The sequence below is a fragment of the Alternaria metachromatica genome (genome assembly GCF_023757995.1).
Source record: "Alternaria metachromatica strain BMP 0045 chromosome Unknown scaffold_1, whole genome shotgun sequence".
In the NCBI taxonomy this organism is placed as follows: Eukaryota; Fungi; Ascomycota; class Dothideomycetes; order Pleosporales; family Pleosporaceae; genus Alternaria; species Alternaria metachromatica.
In genome coordinates, this window is record NW_026055492.1 from 2,321,011 (window position 1) to 2,346,249 (window position 25,239).

The following is a 25,239-nucleotide window of genomic DNA, read 5'->3' on the forward strand; positions in this document are numbered from 1 at the left end:
CTTCTAATGCGATTCTTGTGATTGTTGCTCTCACATAATACGACACTTGTTTGCAGAAGCGTCAAAGGGCGACGCGCGCTCGTTGCAGACGTGACATCTCCACAGTCGCGTCTTTGTCTCCATCACCCTCTGTTTACTCACCCCACTACAACTACAATCAGTGCGCTCGCACATATAAGAGTCAAATACAACTGTGCACGCATTCATTACTCATCAATTTCGCGAACTTCACGTCCACACCTTGTCAATCGAACGCGCTTGCTCGAGCGACCCAACACCTTCGCAGATGAATACCACCGGGATGACCACCAAATACGATTCTGTAAAGTGCAAGTCATGTGCTAGAGTCCTCGCCGTGGTATCCGCCACTGGTCTTGTACCTACGACCTCGCCGGATGCCTCTCATGCAGGATGCAGCACATGTCAGCGGTTCGACTCTCTCTATGACGCGATCAGAGCAGCCGATACTGAATGGGCTGTACTCGAGAACAAGCGCGACTCAATTAGTAAATCGTTCGCACGGGATAACCACAAGAGGGCTCATATGGAGTTCGACAACTGGTTGATGACTGTCGAAGCACCTGGACCAGCAAGAGACGCGCAGAATGAACACCCCGAGAACAGGGACCTTGGAGGAGGGGACTTTATCAACGACAAACAAGATATAGATGGTCCCAAGCGTCGAAGATCACACTCGCCTACTACCCAGCGGTCTGGAGAATCATCCGATACAGCACCACATGGACAGCAAGGCATATCGCTGTCTCTCAGGCCATCGCCTAAACGATCACACAGCTCATCAGCTTCGATATCACGCAAGCGGCTCAAATTTTCCGATTCAGTCGAATTCCATGAGAATTACAGGACCAGTGAGCAGTATCACCGACCGAGCGAAACGTACGCGCGAGGGAGAAATGCGCCGCCTGAGGGTTCCGAGTACATGGACACTAGTGGATCGGGTCTGACCTTCCTGAAGTTCACCGGTATGAAGAAAGTTGGCGCCAAATGGGTTGAACTGAGCGAGGAAGAGCTTGCAAAGCAGAGCGAAAAAGCAAAGACATGGGCGCAGCTGCGGAAACTCGCAACTGCAGGGAATCCGAAAGCTGATACACCGGAGGCCGATGCAGAAGTAGAGGTGAGGCAGGATGACGATGCTCCTCAAGATGCTCGTGCAGCAAGACTTGCACGAAGAGCTAAGGGAACAAGCGCGGAATCAGTGCAAGCTCGGGGCACGACAAGTAGACGGGGCCGGGGCACCTTGCGAAAAGGGAAACGACCATCGCTTGTCAGTGCAGTGGATAATGTCCCAGAGACTGCGTGTGACTCTACCCTCGTCTCGAATACCACAACAACAACACATGGAAATGATCATCATTCGGACGGAGATCTAGGTCGGGTGGAGATCATCGCATCTGGAGACGACGGTCTGGAGCGAAGACATGACGCTGTTCCCAGAACAGAAACCACAGCGGCACTGGGCGCCGATCAAGTACGAGAGCCAGCCACACCCCACGAGAGGCCCCACAAGGATATGCAAGTGACTAGCGAGGCAATGTGCCAGAGTATTGCAGCTGAGCCAAACACCAGTAGTGTGGAGTCTCAACCAACAGTCGTATCTGGATACGACCAATCGCAACTCGAGCCAAGGAAGAATGCCTTATGCACAGATCATGATGCACCGGAAATTGAGATACCTGAGGCGTCGTCTGGGTCTCGGATTCTGCGACCGACCTCAGATAACCTCGAGGATACCGGCATCGCAAGTACGCGAGACCTAGACCATCTCTCAGATGCTCGCCCCAATTCTGAGAAAGTTCCAGTGCGAAAGGAGGATGCTGTGCGCGAAGACCCTGGAGTGTCAACTCAAAACACGCCTACTGCTGCAGAGAAGGCTATCGCGACAGGAACATCTCTGCAACAGCCATCCGCGGAGCGTGAAGACCTCGTCTCGGAGCTGAACACGTCTACATCACCTGATAACAAGCTCCAAGTGCAGGGTCACTCCAATGTGGACATCGTTAGCGCCACGATACCGCAAGACCCTGATCGCCCTCCTGCAGCCAGAATGCCCACAGAAGAAGCGTAGATCCTCGCAGGGGGCATGATCGACGAAGCTGGAGACGCTGCGAGTCAATATCTAGGTTAAAGATGCGTCCCACAGAAGGATCCAGCCTCTCTCGTGGCCGTAGAATAACAGAGTAGGGATGGCAGAGGTGGCCTCGTTTGAGCAGGGCCCTTATGTGGGTACTACAGCGTGATTAGCGGCGAGTCCGTGGCGGACACTTGCCGCCGGTCCACAGTTCGGCGTACATGCCGTGCCGCAAGCGCCGCAACTCTTGTGTATGATAGCAATAATAATTGTTGGTCTGTAGACGCCGATGCCTATGCGATTCCTCTGATGGTGTCCTCTAAATGCCATGTGTGTCTGTGCGTCGACCACACGAAAGCAATACTGGTACTGTCACTTTTACTTCCATGGAACAGGTGAGGGGGAAGACCACCATCATCATGACTCCGCTCCATTGAATGGCTCCTCTAACGCAGCTTCTAACGCATCTTCTATTCCTTCTCGAATGCAGCTAGAGCGCTGGGCTAGAAAACATCAGGCAAGTCCTGTGCCCTTCCCGTGGGACCATTACGTCGCATTCGTCTCGAATGTCGCATTCAGGAACATGATGTATTCGAGGAAGACCCACCACCTATGGCCTCAGCTGCACTCTACCTGACCCAAGCCTCATCCAGACAACAATTCTCCTTCTCCCAGCGTACGGGATAACGCTATGCCTTTTCGTATTGTGGCGACAACAATTTTCCTCACCGATCAATGCGCGAGTGGAGCGATGACATGGCCCAAAGAAGAAGGATTGATTGCGGCGGAAGGGCCGTTCCAGCTCTGCCGGTGTGCGTAGCCGTAAAACGTACGACTTTTCTTCTTTGTGTATGCTGCGAGATTGCCGATACCCGGTGTTGGCTTAGATCTAAGGTATGGTGTTGATCAATGCTTGGTATTCCAGGCGGCAACTAGCCTTTTTGGGTGGTACATGGGCGGGCTATCACGATGTGGTGAGGTGATGTTGTACGTTTTGCGACTGGGTTGATGTACGAGATTGCGAAAATGATAGAAATTCTTGTGGGGACTTGAGATTGATAGCGAGAGTGGGATGTGGGAATGCGCATTGTTGCATGTTCTTCCGGCCTGAGCTCTGAAACCTTCTGCATCCTACTTTTGCTTGCTTTTTTTTGGGTCAGATAACTCCTACGTCGAAGTGACGTTGAAGGCCTGGTCTTGGCGAGAGGACTTAAAGACAGAGATAGTACGAGGGTAGAAGCTGCTACGAGGTACCTAAATTATGTTCGACAGACTTGAGTGTAGGATTAGGAACAGAGCATCCTCTTCAGTTTCGGTACAGCAATTTTCGGATTCGGATTCGTGTACGTCTTCTCAGCCTTGCCCGCCTCGCTCTTGCCCTACCTAGATCTTCTCGAAGTGTGGCAACACATTCTGGACACGACACTATCCAACGCCTTCAAATCCAACCTCAACCCTTTGAGAACTTCTCTTGCTTCATGGGTGCGAAGCTCCAATAACCTTAAAGATCCCCATTTCGCCGAACGAGCTCGTCGAACTTCGGCAGCGTCCAGCCGGTCGACCGCTGCCGCCTCGCAATATTTTCGGTGTCGGCCTGAGACCGGCATATACCGTTATACCAGCTCAACGTCTTGATCATGGCGACAGGAACTGCCTGCACTGCAGCCCGAGGATTGCAAAATGAAAGCTGCACGTGGGGAGCTGCGGCATTCCTTGCGATGACGTCATGGGACCCCTCGCATCCATGGATGGATCTCACCAACGTCGACAGGGTTATCTTGTGACCGTCTCGTCAATACTTTCCAGGTATCAAGCGGCGCGATTTACCTTTGCACCCACATCCCACGTCTCAGATACCGGGGGAGGGGATGTTTTTCCCTCGAGGGTGAAGATTGCCCCCCTCAAGGTTCGGTCTTACTAGAGTATGTCATGCATGCCCACGGTTGATTCCGCGACAACGGCGAAAACACTATGAGCCCGCGACATTCCACCCACTCCCCTACCCCGGCCCGGTTCCAAGCACATGTCAACAGGACAAAACATTTTTGGCTGACGCACGCACGGTCCTCCGGTTCCATCGTTCCGTCGGATAGATCTTTCCAACCAGCTAACTGGGATTCAGGGACCCGCCAATTTACTTACCGCGACCCCAAGATCAACACCCCTCATCAAATCACCGATTTGCGATGACATCGCCACCCCAGTCGCAGACTCAGACCGAGGTTGGCCGCTCTCTCTGCCAACAAGGTCGGCGATAACAGCTTGCGGTTGATACGAAACGACCTCAGCCTGCCCGCGAAGGTGTAATGGATATTGGCAGTCGGCTAAATCGGAAGCAGGTAGCCATTAGCGCGACAACGTGTTTCTCAACACCACCAGGGCAAGCGGGATGTGGAGGGGTGGCTGGTAAAGCTCAGACCGGCTACCGTGGCCGTCGTATCGCACGCTGTCGACAGCGCCCAGCGTTGCGGCGGTCAGTAAAAGCGAGAGCTGAGGCAAGATGCGACGTGAACCGAGGCGCTCAACAGCATACTTTGATCCGCGTACACAGCCTCGTGTCTAGTTCTCAAAGGCCATTCGGTTTCCAGACTGCATTTTGAATTCGACTATCGGCAAATGCCTGCATGGGCCATCGAGATGCCGTGGGGGATTGCAAAAGCTGGTATCGGCGATGGATCGGCAGCAAGCATAGTGAGTACTCTGGAGCAAGTGCAACTATCAATTGCTTGGACAATGTCTTAGCTCGAGCCCAACCACGAGGTATGCACGTTGCCATGCATCAAACTATCTCGTGCATTCTTCCACATACGGCCTAACAGGGTGCTGAGACACCTTGCGCGAGCGTCTTGACCTACTGTTCCGTTGGCCGAGCTAGAGATTACTAGCGGATTGAAACTTCTGTCACACTTTGGAACGAAGTTTACGCAAGATTATTCGAGACATATCACAGGACTAGGATGCGATGGCTATTTCGGCTGTACAGAGGTCCGCAAACAATCATCTCAAAGCTCAAAGCAGTAGATCCATACGTCATAATCAGACCACAAATCTCACACCTACTTTACGCGTGTTGCGTTTCATCGCCCAACTCACGGCAAAACCCCGGAGCCGCAGGTGCTGGCCCCCAAAAGGGGAATCCGGTGATCCCTACACCATCAGCCTGCCCGCGCACTAACGAAATGCATGAAAACCTGCAGTAGCGTGCACTACGCGCCGTTAAGCCTCACTAACCTGCAGCAGGAAATCTTCGAGAAGCCCTTGCATCCTATCCTTCGCTTATCCATGGTTTTCATGGCTACGCCATCGTGCATAGTGGGAGCGGTGTCTTGCTTGCATGTGCATAGGTGCCGTAGCTGCAGCTTTAAGATTAGGAGACCTGGGAGACGCAGCCACCGTCCGGTCAGGTCAAACATCGACCAGCTAGCGTAGTCACAGCGTTGCGGTGTACAAGATGCATAATCTTCGCGCTGTAAACGCGCCGTGGGACGCCCACAGTGCTCGTCGGCCATACTTTATACAGCGAAGGATTCAAGGTGCATGAGAGTGATGTCATGGAGGCAGTTCCCGCTCGCCAGCCAGCAAACGCGTGCATATTCAAGGCGTGGAGTTATTGTGCATCATCAGACTACCAAGCATCCTCCACAAAAGCCCCCCGCCAAGACACCGAGCAGGGATACCCTGATGCTAAAGCCCCGACTCGTTACGAGGCACGCACGCACCTCGTCTGTTCCCGTCCCAGGCGTTTCCTCTAGGGACCAAACTCTAAACCACGTTTCTCTATTCGCCGAGAGAATATCACCAGAGAACGCGTCCGAAGCGATCAGCGACGCCTGCCACCAACCTCACAATTACGTGTCTTGTGACAGCAACCGCATCACGGATTGCCTAACAAGGTGACGGATAAGGTGACCTGTGATATAATGATCTTCGTTGCGCCGAAGCACCGCCACATAGGACCGCGGGCAAAGGCTCCGGCTAGCAAATTGGAGCACAACAACCATGGGTGTCTCAGACATTGCCAAGGTATAGCACGCATGTATTCAGGCGTGCGTCATACATCGCCAATCCATGCTCGAGCAAATTGGGCCGCCGTGATTGCAAAGAAGTACAGGCCAATATATGCAGGGCTCTCGATTGTGTCTCGCGCGTAAGTAGCCATCCGGTCGCGAACCGGATCCGCACTGGCGGCGAAGGCGGAAAAGTGGGGGTTCAGATGAGACTTGCGCTCGTGGTCAAACACCGACCGGTGTAGCAGCGTTTGCTAGACAACGACAAGTCTGTCTTCTGGAAGGAAAACTTCGTGCGTAGAGTTGAGAGTGGAGGAGCTAGAATCTGGCGTGCAAAGTGGGTATGGGGTACGGATGAAGCTACCCGGGTAGAACGGCACAGGCGGTAGCGGTCAAAGGGTTCAGCTTCGAAATGATGTTGTCATGTTGTTTGGTGCATCGTGACTATAGGGTAGGGTTGAGCGATTTGCAGGTCACACGTGCAGACAAGATGCGTGGTCGAGTAATTGGTGTAGAGCCTGATAAGCTTCTATGGTGATTTTGTATATGTGTTATCTAGATTGGAATGGGCTAATACCGCAATCCTGATTTCTTCTAGCTATCTAACCTTCTTCCTACAGACGTCTCTTCAGTAATCTGAAGCATGCAGCCCGTGCGGTCGCATTGCAGCAGACCGTCCGATCATCGGCGCTGCGCTCAAAGGGGCCTGGCAACATGTGTCGGCTTGGAATGACAGTTCGTGTTGCTCTAGTCTTCCGATAGTTCCCGCACCATGGACAAGGGCCAGGCGCACGCTAGTGGCTCCTCATAGCAGGTACTCTGCATCCCAGACTAAGCTGTCGGGAGGTACCTAGACTCATGGCTGAAGCTGACAGCAGGCTGGCGGCGGGCTTGCTAAGGGCCCAGGGGACAAAGTTTGTGGCTGGTTGGATGCCTCCAAGTGGAGTGCTCATGGTACCAGGCCCTCTGATTCTTCGCCTTGCCACTGCTCGAATAGCTGGCGCACGCGGTAGTCGGTCGCCCAACCAATGTCCGACTCAATGTCTCGTAGGAGATGTAATACGACTTGGCGCTCTCGAGCATCGCTGAGGCACTGACCCGCAGTGAACAGGGGCTGCACAGAGTGGATCCGGACCGCTTCATCTGACCGAGCGAGCGAAATGCCAACAATTTCGCGGCTGTGCTTTTGGCACATGGCCAGAACGGACTGGTACGAGTTCATGCGTGCGACGACGGTGCTGCGCCCCTGGGTGGACTCGTGTGGCTTGTTCATGAACAGGAGAATCTGCGACATGTGGTATGTCTGCATCGTCGAGGCGCACATGGGAATCGAGTACCAGACCTCTGCAAACATGGAGGCATTATCGTTGTTGAACATCGGTCCGGATGTTTGGGCGGGTGCCACCCTGGCAGAAGGTTTGAAAGTCACCGGTAGTCCGTCGTGCCACACCTGGAACTGCTTGCGGAGACTAAACCAGTAATCCAGAAGGGTCCGCTGAGGAACGCCAGCCCAACTCATGCCGGCTTCGTTTGAGACTTCGTCTCCCGCAGCCATAAAGTTGACTAGCTTGGCCATGAGCCAGACCAGGGCGTTGCAGATGAGGTCTTCCCTCATCACCTTCTCCTCGTCGGGGTAGCCGGTTGCTGTCGTGTTGCTAGGCATAATGTAGCCTCGCTCGTCGATCATGAGGCCAGCCTCTCTCCACAGCGTCAAGTCATCGGTGTCTAGCCTTGTGTTTGTCTTGTTGATGAAGGCTGCGAGCATGTCTTGTCTGGCAATGTTCCAGAACGTTGCTCGCCGAGCTTTTGATGTGAAGTTGAAGTTTGCGGATGGCATCGATGATGTGGGTGTTGGTAGTTGTAATGGCATAACATGCTCTTGTGAAAGGACAAGGAGGGACTTTGCACCATTCAGGTGCTTCGCCCAATCCGAAACGGAAGTGTCTAAGAACTCATAGACACAAAGAATAGCAGATGCGGCCAGCAGTTCGTCGGTGTTCGCTACGAATGAAGTGTTGCTGGAAGTCCGTCGTCGCTTGTGTGCTGGCCCATCGTATGCGGAGTTTTGATGTCTTTGCTCGCACTCTGACTCGTCGGGAGAGGAGGCGACGTCCATCTTGAGAGCGTGCAACAGTAGTGACACAGCAGTATCATAGTATACTGCTGCCTTGTGCTTCCAGTCGACCAGTGGTGCCTCGGGGTACTGCTCCATCCTAGCTTGACGCGTTACACTGCCTCCCATAACAGGCTTACGACCCTGAACACGAGCAAGAGCCTTCGCCGCACAGGCAACAGCTGCGTACTTGAGTAATGGGTTGTCACGCGCCTGTACGGGGACGTAAGACGCGAAGTAAGTGCCAAGATCGAATAGGTCCATCCAGTAACCGGGGCCTTCTGAGAACCACCGGAGAAGGAACGCGATTTCGTGGTCATCTTGAGTGGACATGCTGACATCCGAACGAGGTGGTGATCGCCGTGAGCTTGAAATCGAAACTGAGCGGTGCATGTGGTCGGCGGAGTCGTACGGTGAGTTGAGGCGAGGATCTATGGGCGGCGACGCTGTGGAAGCTGGGAACTCCATCACGGGATGTATTCTTCGGTTGCATAATGATAGAGGAGGCGAGAGTGGGGTGCCTACAACAGATGCGGGTGGTGACTGCATCAGTGGTGGTAGGCTTTCTAGGTCGGGGGTATAACAGAAAGGAACGCTGGTAGGAGGCATCTCGGGCCCCATGCTCGATGGTGTGCTGGTAACTGAATGGAAGTTGCTGTGTGTGCGCCATGAAGGTAAAGAGCGAGCCTCGAATGGGCCAGGTGACTCCATGGAAGCTGTCGACATTGTGTCAAAGTCGGGTGTCCCGGGATCCAGGTACGGGTTGGTGGTGTTGATGAAGGTGACTGGGTAAGGCGTTAGCCAAGCTACATGGGTTACGTGAGACAGGACCTACCATGCTTGGGGATATCCATCCAGATGGCGTCCTCATCGAATGTGTTTTTGTAGGCGTAGAAGCCCTTCAGCGAGTTCTCGTCCCCTGAGTCTTCGCCGTTCATGGAGGCATTGTGTTGGTGGCGAAAGACGATGCCTGAGGATGGAATGCATTCTCTTGAGGCCTTGGTGCATTGTCCGCACACGGGCTTCTTCTCATCACACTTCAGCTTCCGCTGACGGCAAGTGAGACTGCGGGAGGCGTCAGTGGGCGACGACGTGAAAAGACAGGTCGACATACCATCCGGTTCGTGATCGCATTTCAACGTAGTTCAATCGTGTGGGTCTTGATGCGAAAAGCTTAAGATATCATAGCCTCGAGCCGAGGGAAGTGGGTAAGAAAAAGCATCCACATGAGTCGGAGAGAGCTGCCCTATATCTATACCAGTATGTCGCGGGCGATAAAGCGTTTGATACTCGATGGTTAGATGCGGGGTCTAGCATGGGTTCGCGCCAGTTGCGGATCCACCGTCACCATGAGCAAGGTTACGAAAATCGACGAAAGGCTTGCTCCTGGGCTAGTGCAGTAATCTGAATCGCGCTCGCGTTGCTCAATTTAGCTGGTGTGTGAGAAGCCAGACCTCAGTGTAAGGAACTAACCTGGGCCCGCCGCGCCCACGCCAGGTCGCGTCAAGCGCCGCAGTCAGCCGAGCCATGGCCGAGTTGCTATGCATACACCACTTGCAGACGCTGCAGACGTGCGCTGGGGGAAGACTAGCCGGATTATGGACGCTAACTTGCCACTGAATTTAAACTTTTCTCCTGGTCGCTGCGCGTTCGGCTAGGGATGCAGGTCGGCCCTTCTACCTGGACTACCAACGCATTAGGGGCGGTTTTCCCTGTCTTCACAGCCGGAACTTCACTTCCTACAACCCCGCCAAGAAGCATAATAACCTATGGGAAATGTCGGAACAACCTCCACGACCTGAGCGAGCTTTGACGATAAGGCGCTGGAAGCGTTAACAGCGGCAGCGCGATGAACCTCTCTCATCATCGCATTTCCCAATCTTCGATGAGCACGCAAGCATCGGATGCTGGTGCGGCCGCCTTCACCGCCGCCCACCCGCCCACCCGTGCGCGCTTACGGTTATTGCAAGGGCTGTCGCTATTGCGACACCTTCTGCTTCTTCTTGGGACGTTCTGGTACCGCCTCGCCGGCGTCACTCTCCGCATCTTCCATTTCAGCATCGCTGTCGGACCCGCTGCTCTGATGGTCGGAGTCAAATTCCTCGCCAACCTCCGACTCCGAATCGGCCTGGAAGTCCTCGTCGACACTTTCGTCATCTTCGTCGGCGCTACCGCGGTTCGCTGGAGCTCCATCGTCACTGGACGCGAGGTCCTCGTCTTGGAGAGCAGCTGCCAGAATGGCACCGGACTATATCGTTATGTCAGCGCGTCTCAAGCAAAAGAGACATTGATACTCACGTCGTCCGCCATCTCGTTCTTAGTCTTGATGCCCTTTGCACGGAAGAAGTTCTCGAGTGGTTGTTGCTCCTCACTGCGTGGTGTTAGCTCGGCTTTTCGGGTTGTGGAGGTAAACTCACCGATTGATGTTTGAAAACTGATGTTCAGCCATGCCGTTCTTCATACTGAAAGTGATGTCAAATGTGCGGCTGGCGGCCATGGCTCCGCCAACACGCGACATGGTCACAGAGGCAATGTTGTCCATGCTGATGTATGTCGCAGGCTTAGGGATGAACATGAACGCCTTGTCGAGGCAGAACAGATGACCCTCGTTGGCCTTGATGGAACACTTGACACCCGATTGCTCATGGTGGCTGATGAAGTCGCGAGACGGCCTGGTGATGCGCTTCCCACTGAGTCCCCTGAAGATGTCTGCCACAACTGTAGCAATCGGGGCTTCGTAGTGCGACTGAAGCTTGTCCTTGTACTTGTCCTCCAAGAGGTCCCCCTTCATGTTGAGGTCGAGATTAACTTCCTCGTCGCGCTTGAACTGCATCACGAGGAACGGGTAACGCGTTTGTCCCTGGCGAAGTGGAGGATCGAGACCGACGGTGATCAAAGTGTGCATGTCGTCGGGTTTTGGCAAAACCATGAACTTCTTGACCGAGTCGAACTGGATCTTGTAGTCGTATGTTTTACCGCGTAACCGGAAGGAGCTCTCGTACATGTCGATATCGAATCGACCTCTGCGAATGGGTTAGTACTTCTTCCGAAACTACATATGCGAGCGCCATACCTGGGAGTGAGATGTAGGATGTCCAAGAAAGTGGCAAATGTGTCACCAGCGACTTCTCCAATCTCGGCCTTCTCCATCAGCGTCTCGTAGAACAGGTTGGCGGCATTGGTCTCCTCAACGTCCTCAGCCCCAGAGGCGTCTTCGCCGTCCTCTGTCTTCTCCTTCTTCGACGCAGTACCGGGTATGTAGAAGCGCATCTCGACAAGCTGGTCGCGGGCGCCTGCCGACTTCTTGCCTCTGAACCTTGCGCCTCCCAGATTTCCGTTTGCGCCAGCGTCGCCATCAGCAGGCAACGAGAAGTCGACGGCGACTTCGTTCTTGCCTGCCAAATTTGTGTTGGACACTTCGGTGTAGGGGACTTCGAAGGCGGGGCGGTTGGCTACGTTGAAGGTGAGTTCAGCCTTCCCAAAGTCGGCCTTTCCCCAGTTCCAGCCACGCAGCGCATGCTCCCGGTTGTCCAGACCTATGCCGTACCACGTCTTGAAGACTTTGGAGACGCGGTCGAAATCCTCCTGCTTGAAGCCATCGAGTTGTATCACGCCGTCGTTGCGCGAGAGAATCTTGACTTCGTATCCGCGTGATGCTCGGCTCCACTGCGCTTGTTGGATCTGTGACTGGTCGCAAGTGTAGGTTTCGCCGTTTGCGGGCTTCCAGCCAAAGCCAGAGTCGGAAAATCGAGTCGCGCCAGGCTTCCGCGAAAGGTTGAGGTAGATGTCGTTGAACGCCTCCCTGCGCTGTGTTAGCTTCGCCTGTCACGTCTGTCGCGGACTTTAATTTCTTACATGTTTGCGGTCGCGTCAGAATATTATAATACTTGTGAAGCAAGACGACAACGGTAATGGGGAGTTGGAGGCGCGACGGGGGGAAGTCGTTACCGGAAAGTTGGTGCTCTCACTTCGTAAACGCGCTGTTTGCTTACCTAAATACGCTAGTGGCAGATCGCACGTGATAGCGCGATTTCCGTCGCGTCTTCTGCAACCAACTTCACCTGCCACCTCCATCTCCATGATGATGGCACCAACAGCAGAGGGTCGTTATCAGTCGCTACAGTTTCTCGCATGACTGGCCAACGTCAAGGAAATACTGCCGCCTCAACGACGCACCAGACACTCCAGGGAACAACATCAAAGCTATCGCAATCATACCGCATACCGAAGTACCATCTCAATGACCTGCCCGAAGGACCAGACCGCAGTCTGAGTCAAAGACGCACTCTATTCATTCTGAGCCTCTGTCCAAGCAGCTGCACCCAGGATTTTCGTCCCTCGCGCATGCCGTCATCTAACCAAGCATCTGTAGCCGGTCACGACTATCAGATTGAGTCGCGCATGGCTCTGACGGACCAGACTCCGCTCTGCAACAGAAATCAGTCTCCTTCAGCCTGAAGACACCATGCTGTCACTTCATACTTTCATAGCTCGTATCGCAATCGTCTCTGGAGCTATCCTAGCCAGTCCTTTCCTATGCCCTTCTTCGAATTAGTCTGTCCTATCAGTGTGATGAGGTTTGAGTCATCTGCAGCAAGGCTTCATATCACGAACTGGATGATCGACCTGTTCTGGACTGTTCACTACTTGTGGCGATATGCCACGTCAGTTGCGGCTGTGCCCTTAGAGTACTTTACGGATCGCAGCTCATTTCGCCTCAAAGCTAATATCATCACATGTTTCTAGTCGCATCACCTTTATCCATGTCCAGCCAACACTCCACTTGTTTCGTCGCGCACAAGGAGTTTAACTTTAGGAAGGAAGGATACTGCCTTGCCGGTGTACGCTCTGGTCATCAGTGTCCATTTTTCAAGGTCGCAGTCATTGAGTTTAAATTGACCACTGCGCTGGAACCTTCAATCACTTGCTTCAGCGTGAATATGCAATGCCACGCCCTCCAAGGGAAAAATCCAACAATTTACTAGCGAGGCGCTGCAGATGTGTCGGGTTTTTCCCTTGGAGGGCGTGATGCCATCACTTCGGCTGCGGAGCGCCTGAAAGCCGTGTACACTAGCTCCTGAGCTGAGCCGTCTAGACTAAAGTTTGAAGACTTCGTACCTAGGTAAGTGACGCATGCTGAACTCGGTCCGGCTGTACCTGACACAGCTCATCTCTATTGGCCTTTGGAAGAACGAGGTCTGACTCGTTGAATTCATCAAGACGTTACAGATATGTCGTTTCAATGATGCGACTTGGGTTCTGGTGGATGGATACATTGACTGTAATACTCCTGGGCGTGCATGCACGCCACTAGAATGCACGAGATTAACCGGATCAACAGACCCTTCGATCACCTACAATGCTCTTCCAGCCCCCACGGCTGTTATGGTCAAAGTGATGAACATTTGCCCGAGCATTTGCCCCAGATTAAGGTGTCGACGAACGACAGTAGCGTACGGCAGGAGTACACTCCGGGGGATGGTAAATGTCGCACGGGAACTCAAAATCTCGCATGTTCTGTAGCCGAAATGTTCAATTCTAGTTAGGTTACTAGGTGAAATGAGTCCACCTTTTCGGAGTTGCATCCGGATGCTCTTTTATATGTTCCGCCTCGAAACGAATTCTGGTCACTTTCAGGAATCTTGAACCGAGGCTTCTCATCTCGTATCGGTCACTGCCTGGGCAGGTTTTGGGGAACGTACAAGTCATCGCGATCTATGTTCGTCATAGATTTGAATCTGCTGTGCGAGAGTGATGGACACTCGGGAACGATGTGATTGTTATGAGCTTGCACCCAGGTACGTAGCGAGCTGGGTGAATTGCGAGCACTAAACAGCTGCAGGACGCTTCGTTAAGGGAACGGGTGCTTTCCTCAGATTCAATGCACGTAAGTTCTCGCAGTTGCGATACCTCTCATTCGAGAGCGCCTCCTTCCGTATGAGTCGTATGAACTGCGGAAGGTGCGGTTGGCTCGTCGTCTCTAGTTCGCCTCTGGGCCATCGCAGTACCATGGGACGGCGGCTGAACGCATCTAAACAACGATGCAGAGCAAGGAAACATTTATGATGATGTTAATTGAAGCATCTAACAGAAAGCTCATATGACGTTATCTGGTGCCTGTCTTACTCAGCATGCCCCTCCAGGTGAGCTCGGAGCTACCCCGCCATGCCGGTACTTCGCTCAGCTCCTTCGACACGACCGAACACCCCCATCATGACACCATGACGGATACGAGCGCACAACAGGCTGAAAGCCACTATTTTGCCAATGAGCCCCCGCCAAAAGATCTCAAAACGAACACGACCCTTGCGCGCGAGTTCATTACGCGTCATGCCGACGAGGGCCGCCGCGTCGTGCTTGTCACTTCAGGTGGCACCACAGTGCCTCTAGAGCAACAGACAGTCCGCTACATCGACAACTTCTCGGCCGGTACTCGGGGAGCCACCAGTGCCGAGTACTTCCTGCAGAATGGCTATGCCGTCATCTTCCTGCACCGACAGTTTTCACTATTGCCTTTCTCACGACACTATTCGCACAACACCCGCTCATTCCTGGATTACATGAAGGAGGAAAATGGACAGGTAGTGGTGGATGAGCAGCACCAGGACCAGATGTTGCGCGTATTGCGCCAGTACACGGAGGTCAAGCGAGAGAACAAGCTATTGATCCTGTCATACGTGACCATCACCGAGTACCTGTGGAATCTGCGCGAGGTTGCGCAACTCATGCGTCCACTTGGGCCGAAAGCCATGTTCTACTTGGCCGCCGCCGTGTCTGACTTCTTCGTACCCCAAGACCGCATGGTCGAACACAAGATACAGTCCAACGAAGAGTTCCACCAAGGCCCAGATGGCGCCCGTGGGGGGGACGTAAAGCCACCGGCTGCGCGCACTGAAGGAAAGAGTCTGATCATCGATCTCGAGCCGGTACCCAAGTTCCTCAAGCAGCTCGTTGATGGCTGGGCGCCCGATGCGATGATTGTGAGCTTCAAGCTGGAGACTGACCCTGCCTTGCTGGTTACCAAAGCCAAATACGCCCTAGATAAATACTCGCACCATCTGGTAATCGGGAATCTACTAGCCACTCGGAAATGGGAAGTCGTGTTCGTGTCCGTCTTCGATGACGAAAAATGGATACGCGTACCCACCAGCCGTAGAACGAAGAGCTTGTCAGGAATGCCATCACTTGTCGGGTTGGCCGATCCCTTGACCAAGAAGGACGTTCAAGCAAGCGAATCACTTGCAACAGAGAAAGGAGTACCGCAGGGCGAGCCTTCTCTGGAAATCGAATCTCTTATCATCCCCGAGATTGAGAAGATGCACACCAAGCTCATAGACAAGACCCCTGCATAGCAATCCCAGACATGATGAGCAAGCGTTGTTTGTACTTTGCCTTCCACGGCATGTGTTCCGATACGGGTCATTGGATTGCACGGCATCTTACACGTGTTCATCAGGCTTTCAATCTACACATTACATTGGTTTTACCGCATTGCTCACTCTAGGATGACCCTCCACTGTGCCGAAGTGTGGCGTATGCTGGCGCCCCAAATAACCAACAAGACAGCACCGATGCCGACTATGCCAGCGAAGACCCCAGCCAGGGTACCGAAAGCTCGGACAAAACCCGCCTCTTCAGCCCAAGGGATTACACCGAAGAGGAAGCCAAATGCCACGATATTCTTCAGCCCGTTCACAAGCAGCAGTACATCCGAGTTGACTGGGAATGCGCAGTCGCTCACATACGCTATAGTGATCGTTGGCATGGCTGTGAGCGCCATCGAGATCATGCCGTACCCGAAAAAGAGCGAAACCCACGACAAGGCGTTTTGAACACCATAGCCGAACACAAGGCAGCCTGCTGTTGTGATCACCAACGGAATGCACACCAGGTATAGTCGGGTTTCCGGCTCGTAGATTCCGAGCATTTTCCTTGTTCGCCACCTACACCACATGTCCACGAGGTCACCTGCATTCAGTCAGCACGTTTCCTGACCGCGTGGTGCTCAATTGTGACTTACCTCCTGCCCAAGCCCCGATGACGTTGCCCAAGAGGCCTGGGATATTGATCAGGCCGTTGATCTGTGGGCTCCAATTGTACGGAGGTGCTTGCAGCACGAACGGATTGAGAATGTTGACCGCGATAGTAATGACCAGGGATATGGAGTAGCAGAGAAACGCGTATATAACCGCGGGGTACACAACCATCGGCCACGGTCTGCTAGACGTTAGTATCAAGTTCCCACCGAGCTGGACTATTACATACCGTAGAAACAGCTTCACCAAACTCGTCTCCGAGACGCCACTCCACAAGCTCAGCTCCTGCCTCCATGTGTTCTTCACCTCCTGGTGCAAGATACGATTGCTCGACTTTGGCCGGAGATGTTTCTCGTCTGCCATGACAATCTTATCGTTCGAAGGGCAGATGGCCACACCAGCGCCTTTGATATACTCACGCGTGTATCGAGTCTCAGGGACTAAGAGTAGTATCGTGAGGAAGTTGAGTGCGGTCAAAATTGCAGCAATCCACTTGTGCCATCGCCAGCTGAGGTTCGTCGCGATGAAGCCGCAGACCAATGGTCCCACCGTATTACCCCCTGCTATCGCGTTCCTGTTGTACGGTCAGCGTACTGAATAGAGCCCATAGGGAAAGGACATGTGCTCACATATAGATACCCATCTTGCTGCCTCGTTCATGCAGGAAGAACAGGTCCTGGGAGAATTCAGTCAGCTCGTCGGTCAAGATCGCTAAAACTATGGTCCACGGATGGGGGTTGGATACGAGCATGCAATACAGGATTACTCACATTGACTATTGCAGCACCCAGAGCCTCTGTAGAAGACCCTGCGAACGCGGCGACAATGTTACTCCACAAAAGGCTCTTGAACGAATTCGCCATGGCGCCCCAGACGCAGCATGCGCACAGCAGGGCACTGGCGAATACGAAAACCGGTCGTTTCCCGAAATGATTGGCCATTGGTACCCAGAAGAAATTGAACACGCCCAAGACCAAGACGGGGTATAAGAGTAGATGCGCAGTCTCGTCCATCGGCTTATCAAACTCGAGCGAGAGAATATGGAACGCTGGCGCTAAGCCTGCGATCGAATAGTTTGTCAGGAAGGTAAAGGCGCACACTGAAGCGAACGCGACATGTTTCTTCCATCGTTGCCAGCGGAGAGGGTCGTTCGGGTCAGTTGGCGAGGGTTGTGGGAAGAGGACGATGTCTACTGGTGCGCTTTCACCATACCCAGCTGCAGGCGCCGAATTAGCTCCGCATTCGAACGGACAAAGACGAGCATCACCGTACCTTGTTGCAACACCACCGTACCGTCAGTGCGATCCAAAGCCCTCAGGCTGGTGAAATGGAAGCCCATCATGATGTCAAGAGCCTTGGAACCAGCAGTAATCACGACCTTGGGATCCTTTACTTCGGGTAGGAAACTGCCACTCAGAACCAGGACCAAGCAGGTGCGTCGCTATCGCTTTTAGTCTTGTCTTTCATGGGCGACATGGGGAGCACCCAGCGGAAGGTAAACATTGTTGACATGTGGTCGGACGCATGCTATGTAGGGCTTACGGAGTTCCGTGCAAGGCAAGATTACAGGTGCAGACTAGTCAACCAGGAAACTTTCCAAGGTTCTCACGCGCAGCAGGCGCCAGATTTGTTGATATACACATGCGGTCGTGTCTGCATGCTTGCTTGTTTGGTTGGCTGAATGGAGATGGCTAATATGGGTAGGGGGTCTGTCTGGTGCTGACATGCTGGACGTTCATGCAGTGCCGGGACATGCGGGGCCGGTCGAGATCCCGTGCCCACCATGATCGACGGCCAGACTCGATTCTGAAGGCCCTTCTCTACAAAAGGAAAGTTCAAGTGCCATGGGAGATGCCGGAGTGAAAGGCAGTAGTGTATATTCGTGCTTCGACTGCCGACTGCCACGATCCCGTTGCGTGGATCAGTCGATGGCAATGTGAATGTCGATTATGGTGTCAACAACCAACTTTGGCAGCCGTGCCAGTCCTTGTCGTACACACGATCGGTGGTAATCACGACTTTGTGAGATTGCGTCGCCATGCGCTCATCTCTTTGCTTTGTCAACCTGTGAGCGCCCTCAATCGCTGCGCCTGTCCCTCATGAGACGACCTGGGAACGAGTCAAACATTCTCCATGTTAGCTACCGCGGATGGAGATTCCCCGAGGTCTGAGCCAAGGCATCTCCACCACGCGACGAGAGGAGGCTTGCGTCATGTCGGAGACTTATCGATCACTTTAGTGACGCTCAAGAAGCCGTGCATCTTTGTTGTTGCGGCGCCATCCCGTCCCGTCTCGCTAATCGTCACGCCAAGCCTACCAGCGTGAAGGCCGCGGGGGACTCGACCTTGGAACCACAACTTCAACTCTCCACCCAAGTATCCCGACTAGCACACCACAGTGGATTGACTCGGCTTCTACCGCTCACGTTATCAAATCACGTTGCTAAGGTGGTGGTCGCGCGGCCAGTGCTCAGACGCTCGACGATACGGATGGAAGCCGAGCTATGCTTCCCGAATGCAACGTTGGACACATCGCAGAACATGACACGGAGGGGCAGTTGAGATGGATCGTATGGCGAGTGATCGATTTCAGTGTGAAAGGTTTCCTTCTCTGATGACGCTGACGTTCGCATCTATGGCTTTATCTGACGCGACAGCTCGTTTTTCCTTACGCCACAACGTCTCGGATTGCGCGCCCAGTCGTCATGAAGCTGTAAATGTATCTTCGTAATATCGTCCTCTTCAGATTGCGACACGAATCATGCGCGGTCTTTTCTTCTTCCCTCGAACAATGAAGGGTCTCAGAATGAACATGGAGTTACGTTTCAATGACGCCGTACGACAAGACGAGATCCAATACAATACCCCACGGCCATGTCTACGACCGCACAAATGAGTCCGAGTGACACGACTTCTTTGCTAGCTGAATTGGGTGGATATACTGCATTTGTTCCGATTCCCCATGGCGTCCGTCAAGAGGATCAGCAGAGCCATCAACGCGCGCTGCAAAGCATACCGCATGCGCAGGCATATTTGCAGCGTTTTAGAGCGTTTCTCGACAGACGCCATCGCATGCTGACAAGACAGTGCTTCCTTGCACCTTTGCTTTTCGCCCATGAACCCTGCCCATCGGGTCCACGGTGACGCCTTGCGTTGCACGGCGTGGCGCCTATTGGACCAAGCACATATCGCATTCCCGCTAAACAGCCAAAGAGACGCGGAGATCTTACTGCTACTGCACGTTCATCGACCGAAGATCAATAGAGTACAGCGCTGTCGAATCCGCGGATGCGGCGCAACGTGACGCTTGATCCTAGCCTACACCAAAGTCTCTCTATCGGAGTGTATCCCCGCCACCGCCAAAGCATGGTGACTTGTTTGGATTAGACTTATAACCTGATAACCACCCTGTCTCACCGCTTGGCCCCGGTACCCTGGACTCGCACCAGTATATATCGTCTACGGACCCAGACTCTTACCAAAGTTTCTTCGCATCATAGGCCCAACACCTCCCTTTCCTCACGCTATCACTCCTCATCATTTCCAACACTGAAACATAGCCGCTATATGGCTACATCGACCGTGGCCAGACTCGCGCCCCAGAACTCTCCAGCCCTAGCAAGAAACCCATCACCTTTCATGGATCCCCGACCACCACCAGGAAATCCAGCGACGACTGCGGAGATGTGGGACAGATACGAGAGGCAAGCTGTTGAGACGGCCAGAACGAGAGAGAGGACTATGCAGCCACCGCAGCCCCATCGCATAGTGATTCCAATCAAGGACAAAAGGCATAGACCAAACGACGTTTCACCGACAATACCGAGCTTCGACTTCAGAAGACGTGGCCATACAACAACAGTCTCGACTACGTTGGCTACCTGCAAGTCCTGCACACTTCCTATCACTTATGTCTCTGGAGTTTGCGAAAGCTGTACAAGAACCATCATCTTGCCATCTTCCAGCGGCGAAACCACTCCGCCTATCAGTCCAGCCTCTCGGAACTTCGCCTCTACTGACCTCATTAAACTGCGCAAGAACTCATATGGGGAAGATGTCAACATCCGAACATCAACAACATCATCGCGACGAACGTCGTACTGTCCACTACCAGCGCACCTTGCAGACCCCTCATTCCGACTGTCCACACTACAGCCACCCCCCGAACTGGAAGCTTTCTCCAACGACCCCATACGAAACAGAAGAAAGACATCTCTCACAGACCCCAACGAGCCATTCCTCCGTTTACAAATTGCGCAACAAGCACCTTTACCCCGATCTACAATGAACTCACCACCCATAACCCCTACGTCACCACCGCCATGGGCAACGCATTCTCGCTCTTCCACGCGACGATCCAGTCTAGCAAACGCGGCAATACTGCCAAAGCCCGCCTACCCACACGCGCGCACCGACAGTGTAGCCTTATCAGAATACAGCACCCTCTGCCCCATCCAAACCACACTAACAACCAAACTGGACAACACAACCAGCGCCTGGGATGACTGGGACAGCGACAACGATGACGCGGACAGAGCGGGTCTCGCGAGCTGGATGGGCCGGCGCAAAACCAAGGGTCGAGGTAGTGGGCCCAGGGAAGGCAAAGGCAGTATGGACAGCACCGAGAGCGACAACGACGCCACGAGGCCCAGTCTGTGTCTGAGAGAGACACCTAAGAAGGGGAAGAAGAGCATGAACATCAGTAAAGAAGATCAAGGTTTAGAGCGCGCTAGGATTGAAGCTGCGGAGAATGCGAGGGCAAGGCGGCGAGACGCGGAACAGAAGCTTGCGAAGAAGAAACCGAGTGGGTTTATCAGGGCGATTACTTGTGGGAAGAGCGATACTGATGGGTAAGTTTGTTTACGCGGTTACTGTTTTCCTTGCGTTTTGGTTTGAGCAAGGCGTTTGTTTATGATGGGCGATATTTTTAAGGATGATACCACGCAAAAAGGTTGGACTCGTGTTTCGGTATTGGGGTTCTATGGTATACATGTTTTACGACTACACAGGCGATTAAGCTATCTTAACTCATAACGTATAATATATTATTCAGAAAAAGTTGATATTCATTCGTTGTGACTTGCATTGTCATTGCTTTCGCTATCTCACTCAGCGATACATTCCTACTTCTCCCAATAACAGCGCGGAAGTATCGTACAAACACATTCACCCCATTCATCCCAACAAACCAATCCCTACATTTCCAACTCCATAATGGAAGCCAACACACACACACCCTCCACCGCTAAACGCCCTCCTGCACATTCCCGCACCCACATCCGCATACCTACCTACACACCTACCTTCCTATTCCCCTCCCTGCTACCGAAGTCGCGTACACCCAGCCGCGCGCTCCCGCGCACTCCACCCGGTAAGAGGTGAGAATGCGGGTAGGCGAGCGGTGACCCCATTGCTAGTCTTTCACAGGGTCCTTCGCCGAAAAGCCGCGTAGGGTGGTAGGGGTAAGCGAGGATGCTGTGGGAGGCGGTGATGTGGGCTGGGTACGACTGACGAGGCGGATGTGTTGAGGTGGGGTGGGGGTTTAGAGGTCCGGTCGTATGGTGGAAGGTAGGTAGGGCGGTATTTGGCAGTGGGATGAACCACACGGTGGTGTGGATTGCGAGGGTTTGCGACTGAGTAGAGTATGACAGTGCAGGACATCATCATGGCCCTGCTACAACCTCATCCACACATTCCACTACCACCACCATCACCATCATCATCAAACCCCTTCAACCAACTCCCTAACACCACCTATCACCCTCCCACGCAAAGCAAACCCCATGTATCAACGTCGCACAATCGCCCGCCTCGACCGAGGCCGTGGACATCTGATCAAGCTGGTGGTATGTGAAATGCGGATGTCGTGGCTACGCTCTGTGCTGCAAAGCATCGGTGAGGTCACCATACTGAATTAGACGCTCCGTTGTGTAACGTATTGCGGGACTGAGCGGTTGTAGGCGAGCGTTACACGAAGGGGGCGGTTGGGCGGTCTGGGCTTCTGAGGTTTGGGGTTGTTTGTGCGTGTGTGCGTGCACTGTGTAGGTTTGAGACCTGGGTGATGCGTATGTGGTTAAGAGTGTGCACGATATTTGGGTGTTAGTCGTAAGTTGGCGTAGAGCTAAGTGATTGTTTTGCGCAAGACGGTAGATAGCTGGACAGGCTGCGATATCGCAATTTCGAGATCGTAGTATGCGCTCGCGCATCACAAGTGGCGGTGTGGAGGCACGATAGGCGTTGGCCACGTCTAACAACTCGTCGCACAGTGGCGGACGCACCTACAATTGCTTTGAGTTTGTCGGTGCACATGTCAGCTGCCAGTTAGCAGGGCGAAGATGTCAGTTGTTTCGGATATACCGCCTTGACCTTGGCTTCTAGGAATCTTGACTGAGCCCACTGCAGGGTGTGCTTTCGACGACAAATTACAAGTCTTGATGGAAGGGCCAGCTGCATGTTTGTGTTTTCTTCATTTCCTGGCGTGCGAAGACGGATAAATCCGCGCTGTAAAGTTTCGAGGTTGAAATGTCGTTCTTGGCCGCGTGCGACATGTCGAAGTTAAAGTTTGATCACACTTCAATCTCCATATGGTTTGATAAGTTGACAGCGGGGGTAAGGAAGTGATGCAAAGCTGTTGTCAACTCATTCAGTGACAGGCGAGGGTTGGAAGTTGCGAGCAAGTCGACTGAGATTGTGTAGCTTCGCACGAGCGTGTAGAGTGAACGTTGAAGGTCTCGGGCGGGCCGAATGTGACTAACAATTAACAGTTACCAAAATCGTCTTCGGTTCTGCACCCCCTAGTCATGACCATGACATTAGCAGTAGGAGAATGCGAGGACCACGTGATGCTGACCGTTGGGTTTGGGGTTGAATTACCACGCCGGCATCCGATCACTTGGCCCAACGTACTCCACATAGTTACTCCTTTCCAAATGAGAAGACGTCATAGTCCACAATCGATACGAGTCGGAAACTACGAGGTCCGAAATTTCGACGAGACAGAGGTTGCGATGGTGTTGGCAAGCTCATGCAAGCTCAAAACTAGCAGCAAGCCTTTCAATAGTTTGGGGCCCATCAACGACGGGCTGTTGGCTACTTCAACCGATGCTGCCGCGGGTAGAAAGGTACCTGAACTACCGAGAAACACCACAGGGCTTGCGGGAATAATGGCGCGGTGCCACGAAAGCTCGAAGCGTGAAGACAAGGTAGCATGAAGCTGTTTGAGACGTTCTAAATCGGTACAAGTATCCGACTTAGCCCTGCAGTATGTTTTGATGAGCTGTCACAGATCACGAACAAAAGAAATCGCTGAGCGCGAATATGTCAGAAGTCAAGTCGGGTGTCGGCACACAATCGGGAATTTGTGAAAAGAGGGGTGGGCGACGAGTATGGAGGTAGTGGCGGTGCTGGACGAGGTGGTTGGCGCGGGGTGGCTGCACGCCTTGGTGAAAGTTAGGGCGGTCGGTCAAATCTCAATACGTCGGTGTTGTTCCGGCATTGGCAGTCAGCAAAAGGCGCGACGCCTGAAGCATGATGGATGCGATGGAATTGGCACGGTGGCGTGAGCGTCTCTCGTGATCTGCCACGAGGTAATTTCCTTACGAACTGCTCATTAATCGATACGCGGACGGGCCAGAGATAGACTTGATCGTCTTGCATCATCGTTGCCTGTCGTTGCTTGTAACCGACCGCGCGGATGTCACCAAAGCTTGTCGCTTCGTGTCGGGTCCGGAGAACGCGGCACTGGTGATAGTGATGGCCCACCTTGTGGGCTAGAAGGATGGCCGGTGTGTGTGGGAATACGGGAGCGGCCAGGGTCTGAGAAGGCCCGCCGGAAACCATGGAAGCGTTGTCTGTGAGGGCGGCGTCAGCAGCGTCGGATCTTTGTTTGTTGACTGCTTGAGCGCTGCTGGGCGCAGGGTTTTCTTTGACCTTTGACGCAACACGCAGATGCGTGTCTTGGTGTTGCCAATGTGTTGGTCGCACCTTACCCCTGACGCAGGTTGTTCTGTCAGACTAGCCGGATAGGGCGGATCTGTGGGGTCGCTTGTTACCGCATCGGGCCAGCGGGCTGCCAGGCGAGCCGTGGGCGCAATCTCTTCGACGCCAGCTGGCCAGCGCCTGAAGCTTATCTGGCTCTAGCGAAGGCTTGAGTTCTTCCGTCTGCTTGGTGACAGCGCGACAACGTTGTCAGGACGATCCTGCGTTGGCGGGTTAGGCCCTGAGTTCTGCGTGCCTTATCAATAGCGCCGCTGTTGCGTTCCACCTTTTACGAGGGCACATGTGGACGTCGAGCACCACCCTCCCCACCGCATCGTCGGATCAGGCTCAGCGCATGCCGCTTGCCGTGCTCCCCTCTCGTCGTGTAATGCGAACCAATCCCTGCGCCCAGAAATAGAAGCTCGACGAGGCCAATCCCCGCGATGATCTTACCGCACAGTGCTCGCATTGGCTGCGCTAGGGTGGAGATTGCCGCTCGTGCCCCTTAGGGCTGTCCTGAGCAATACCGTTATTGGTCGATGCGTCCAATGTGTGCCTGAATTTTCCTTTTCCAGTCGCAAATGGCCGACGCGATGACTAGCATGGCTGAACGTCCTTCGTATACGCGGCATCGTCGTAGGTACTTGAATCTGGGCGCGCCCGCTTCTATCCTCCTCACCTCCATCGCTGTAGGCGCATCTCAAGTACCTGCCTTCAGCACTTCATTCTTTACCACCTCTCGGCCGCTGTCACTCGTTTCCAGCTGCCTTGACCCCATACAGCAAACCACTAGTAATACTTAATTTGTTTTCGCTAGGTACGTACTTTCCTTGTGCTTTCGCTACCGCGCGGGGCTCCGCAGCCGCTTCCCAAAATACGTTGTTCTGCATGCTGGTGTTAGCCTTCTTTTTCGCTACACCAACCTCGCCATGCGACGACGTCCTACCCGCCCGCCAAAAACCAACTTCATAACCGTTGTGCCGCCGCCCCTGGATCTTCAATGCTATTCATCACCTAC

General features: G+C 53.5%; 5 protein-coding genes across 5 annotated transcripts; 2 read left to right on the forward strand and 3 right to left on the reverse strand.

The window, feature by feature from the left end:
- Positions 1-301: 301 nt before the first annotated feature.
- Positions 302-2,086, forward strand: J4E83_000744 (uncharacterized protein; the record flags this gene model as incomplete). Its single annotated transcript, XM_049327705.1, has 1 exon — positions 302-2,086. One exon carries the CDS (start codon positions 302-304, stop codon positions 2,084-2,086), a length of 1,785 nt encoding a protein of 594 aa, XP_049193850.1.
- A 4,959-nt stretch (positions 2,087-7,045) lies between these two features.
- AMTR1 (Transcription activator amtr1) lies at positions 7,046-9,343 on the reverse strand (the record flags this gene model as incomplete). The annotated part of the gene is made up of 3 exons (XM_049327706.1): positions 7,046-8,994; positions 9,045-9,274; positions 9,324-9,343. 3 exons carry the CDS (start codon positions 9,341-9,343, stop codon positions 7,046-7,048), a joined length of 2,199 nt encoding a protein of 732 aa, XP_049193851.1.
- An 844-nt stretch (positions 9,344-10,187) lies between these two features.
- POB3 (FACT complex subunit) lies at positions 10,188-12,432 on the reverse strand (the record flags this gene model as incomplete). The annotated part of the gene is made up of 5 exons (XM_049327707.1): positions 10,188-10,457; positions 10,508-10,580; positions 10,627-11,232; positions 11,283-12,011; positions 12,428-12,432. 5 exons carry the CDS (start codon positions 12,430-12,432, stop codon positions 10,188-10,190), a joined length of 1,683 nt encoding a protein of 560 aa, XP_049193852.1.
- A 1,908-nt stretch (positions 12,433-14,340) lies between these two features.
- J4E83_000747 (uncharacterized protein) lies at positions 14,341-15,561 on the forward strand (the record flags this gene model as incomplete). Its single annotated transcript, XM_049327708.1, has 1 exon — positions 14,341-15,561. One exon carries the CDS (start codon positions 14,341-14,343, stop codon positions 15,559-15,561), a length of 1,221 nt encoding a protein of 406 aa, XP_049193853.1.
- Positions 15,562-15,704: 143 nt separating this feature from the next.
- Positions 15,705-17,748, reverse strand: J4E83_000748 (uncharacterized protein; the record flags this gene model as incomplete). The annotated part of the gene is made up of 7 exons (XM_049327709.1): positions 15,705-16,177; positions 16,230-16,426; positions 16,475-16,819; positions 16,875-16,921; positions 17,016-17,461; positions 17,518-17,686; positions 17,731-17,748. 7 exons carry the CDS (start codon positions 17,746-17,748, stop codon positions 15,705-15,707), a joined length of 1,695 nt encoding a protein of 564 aa, XP_049193854.1.
- Positions 17,749-25,239: the final 7,491 nt, after the last annotated feature.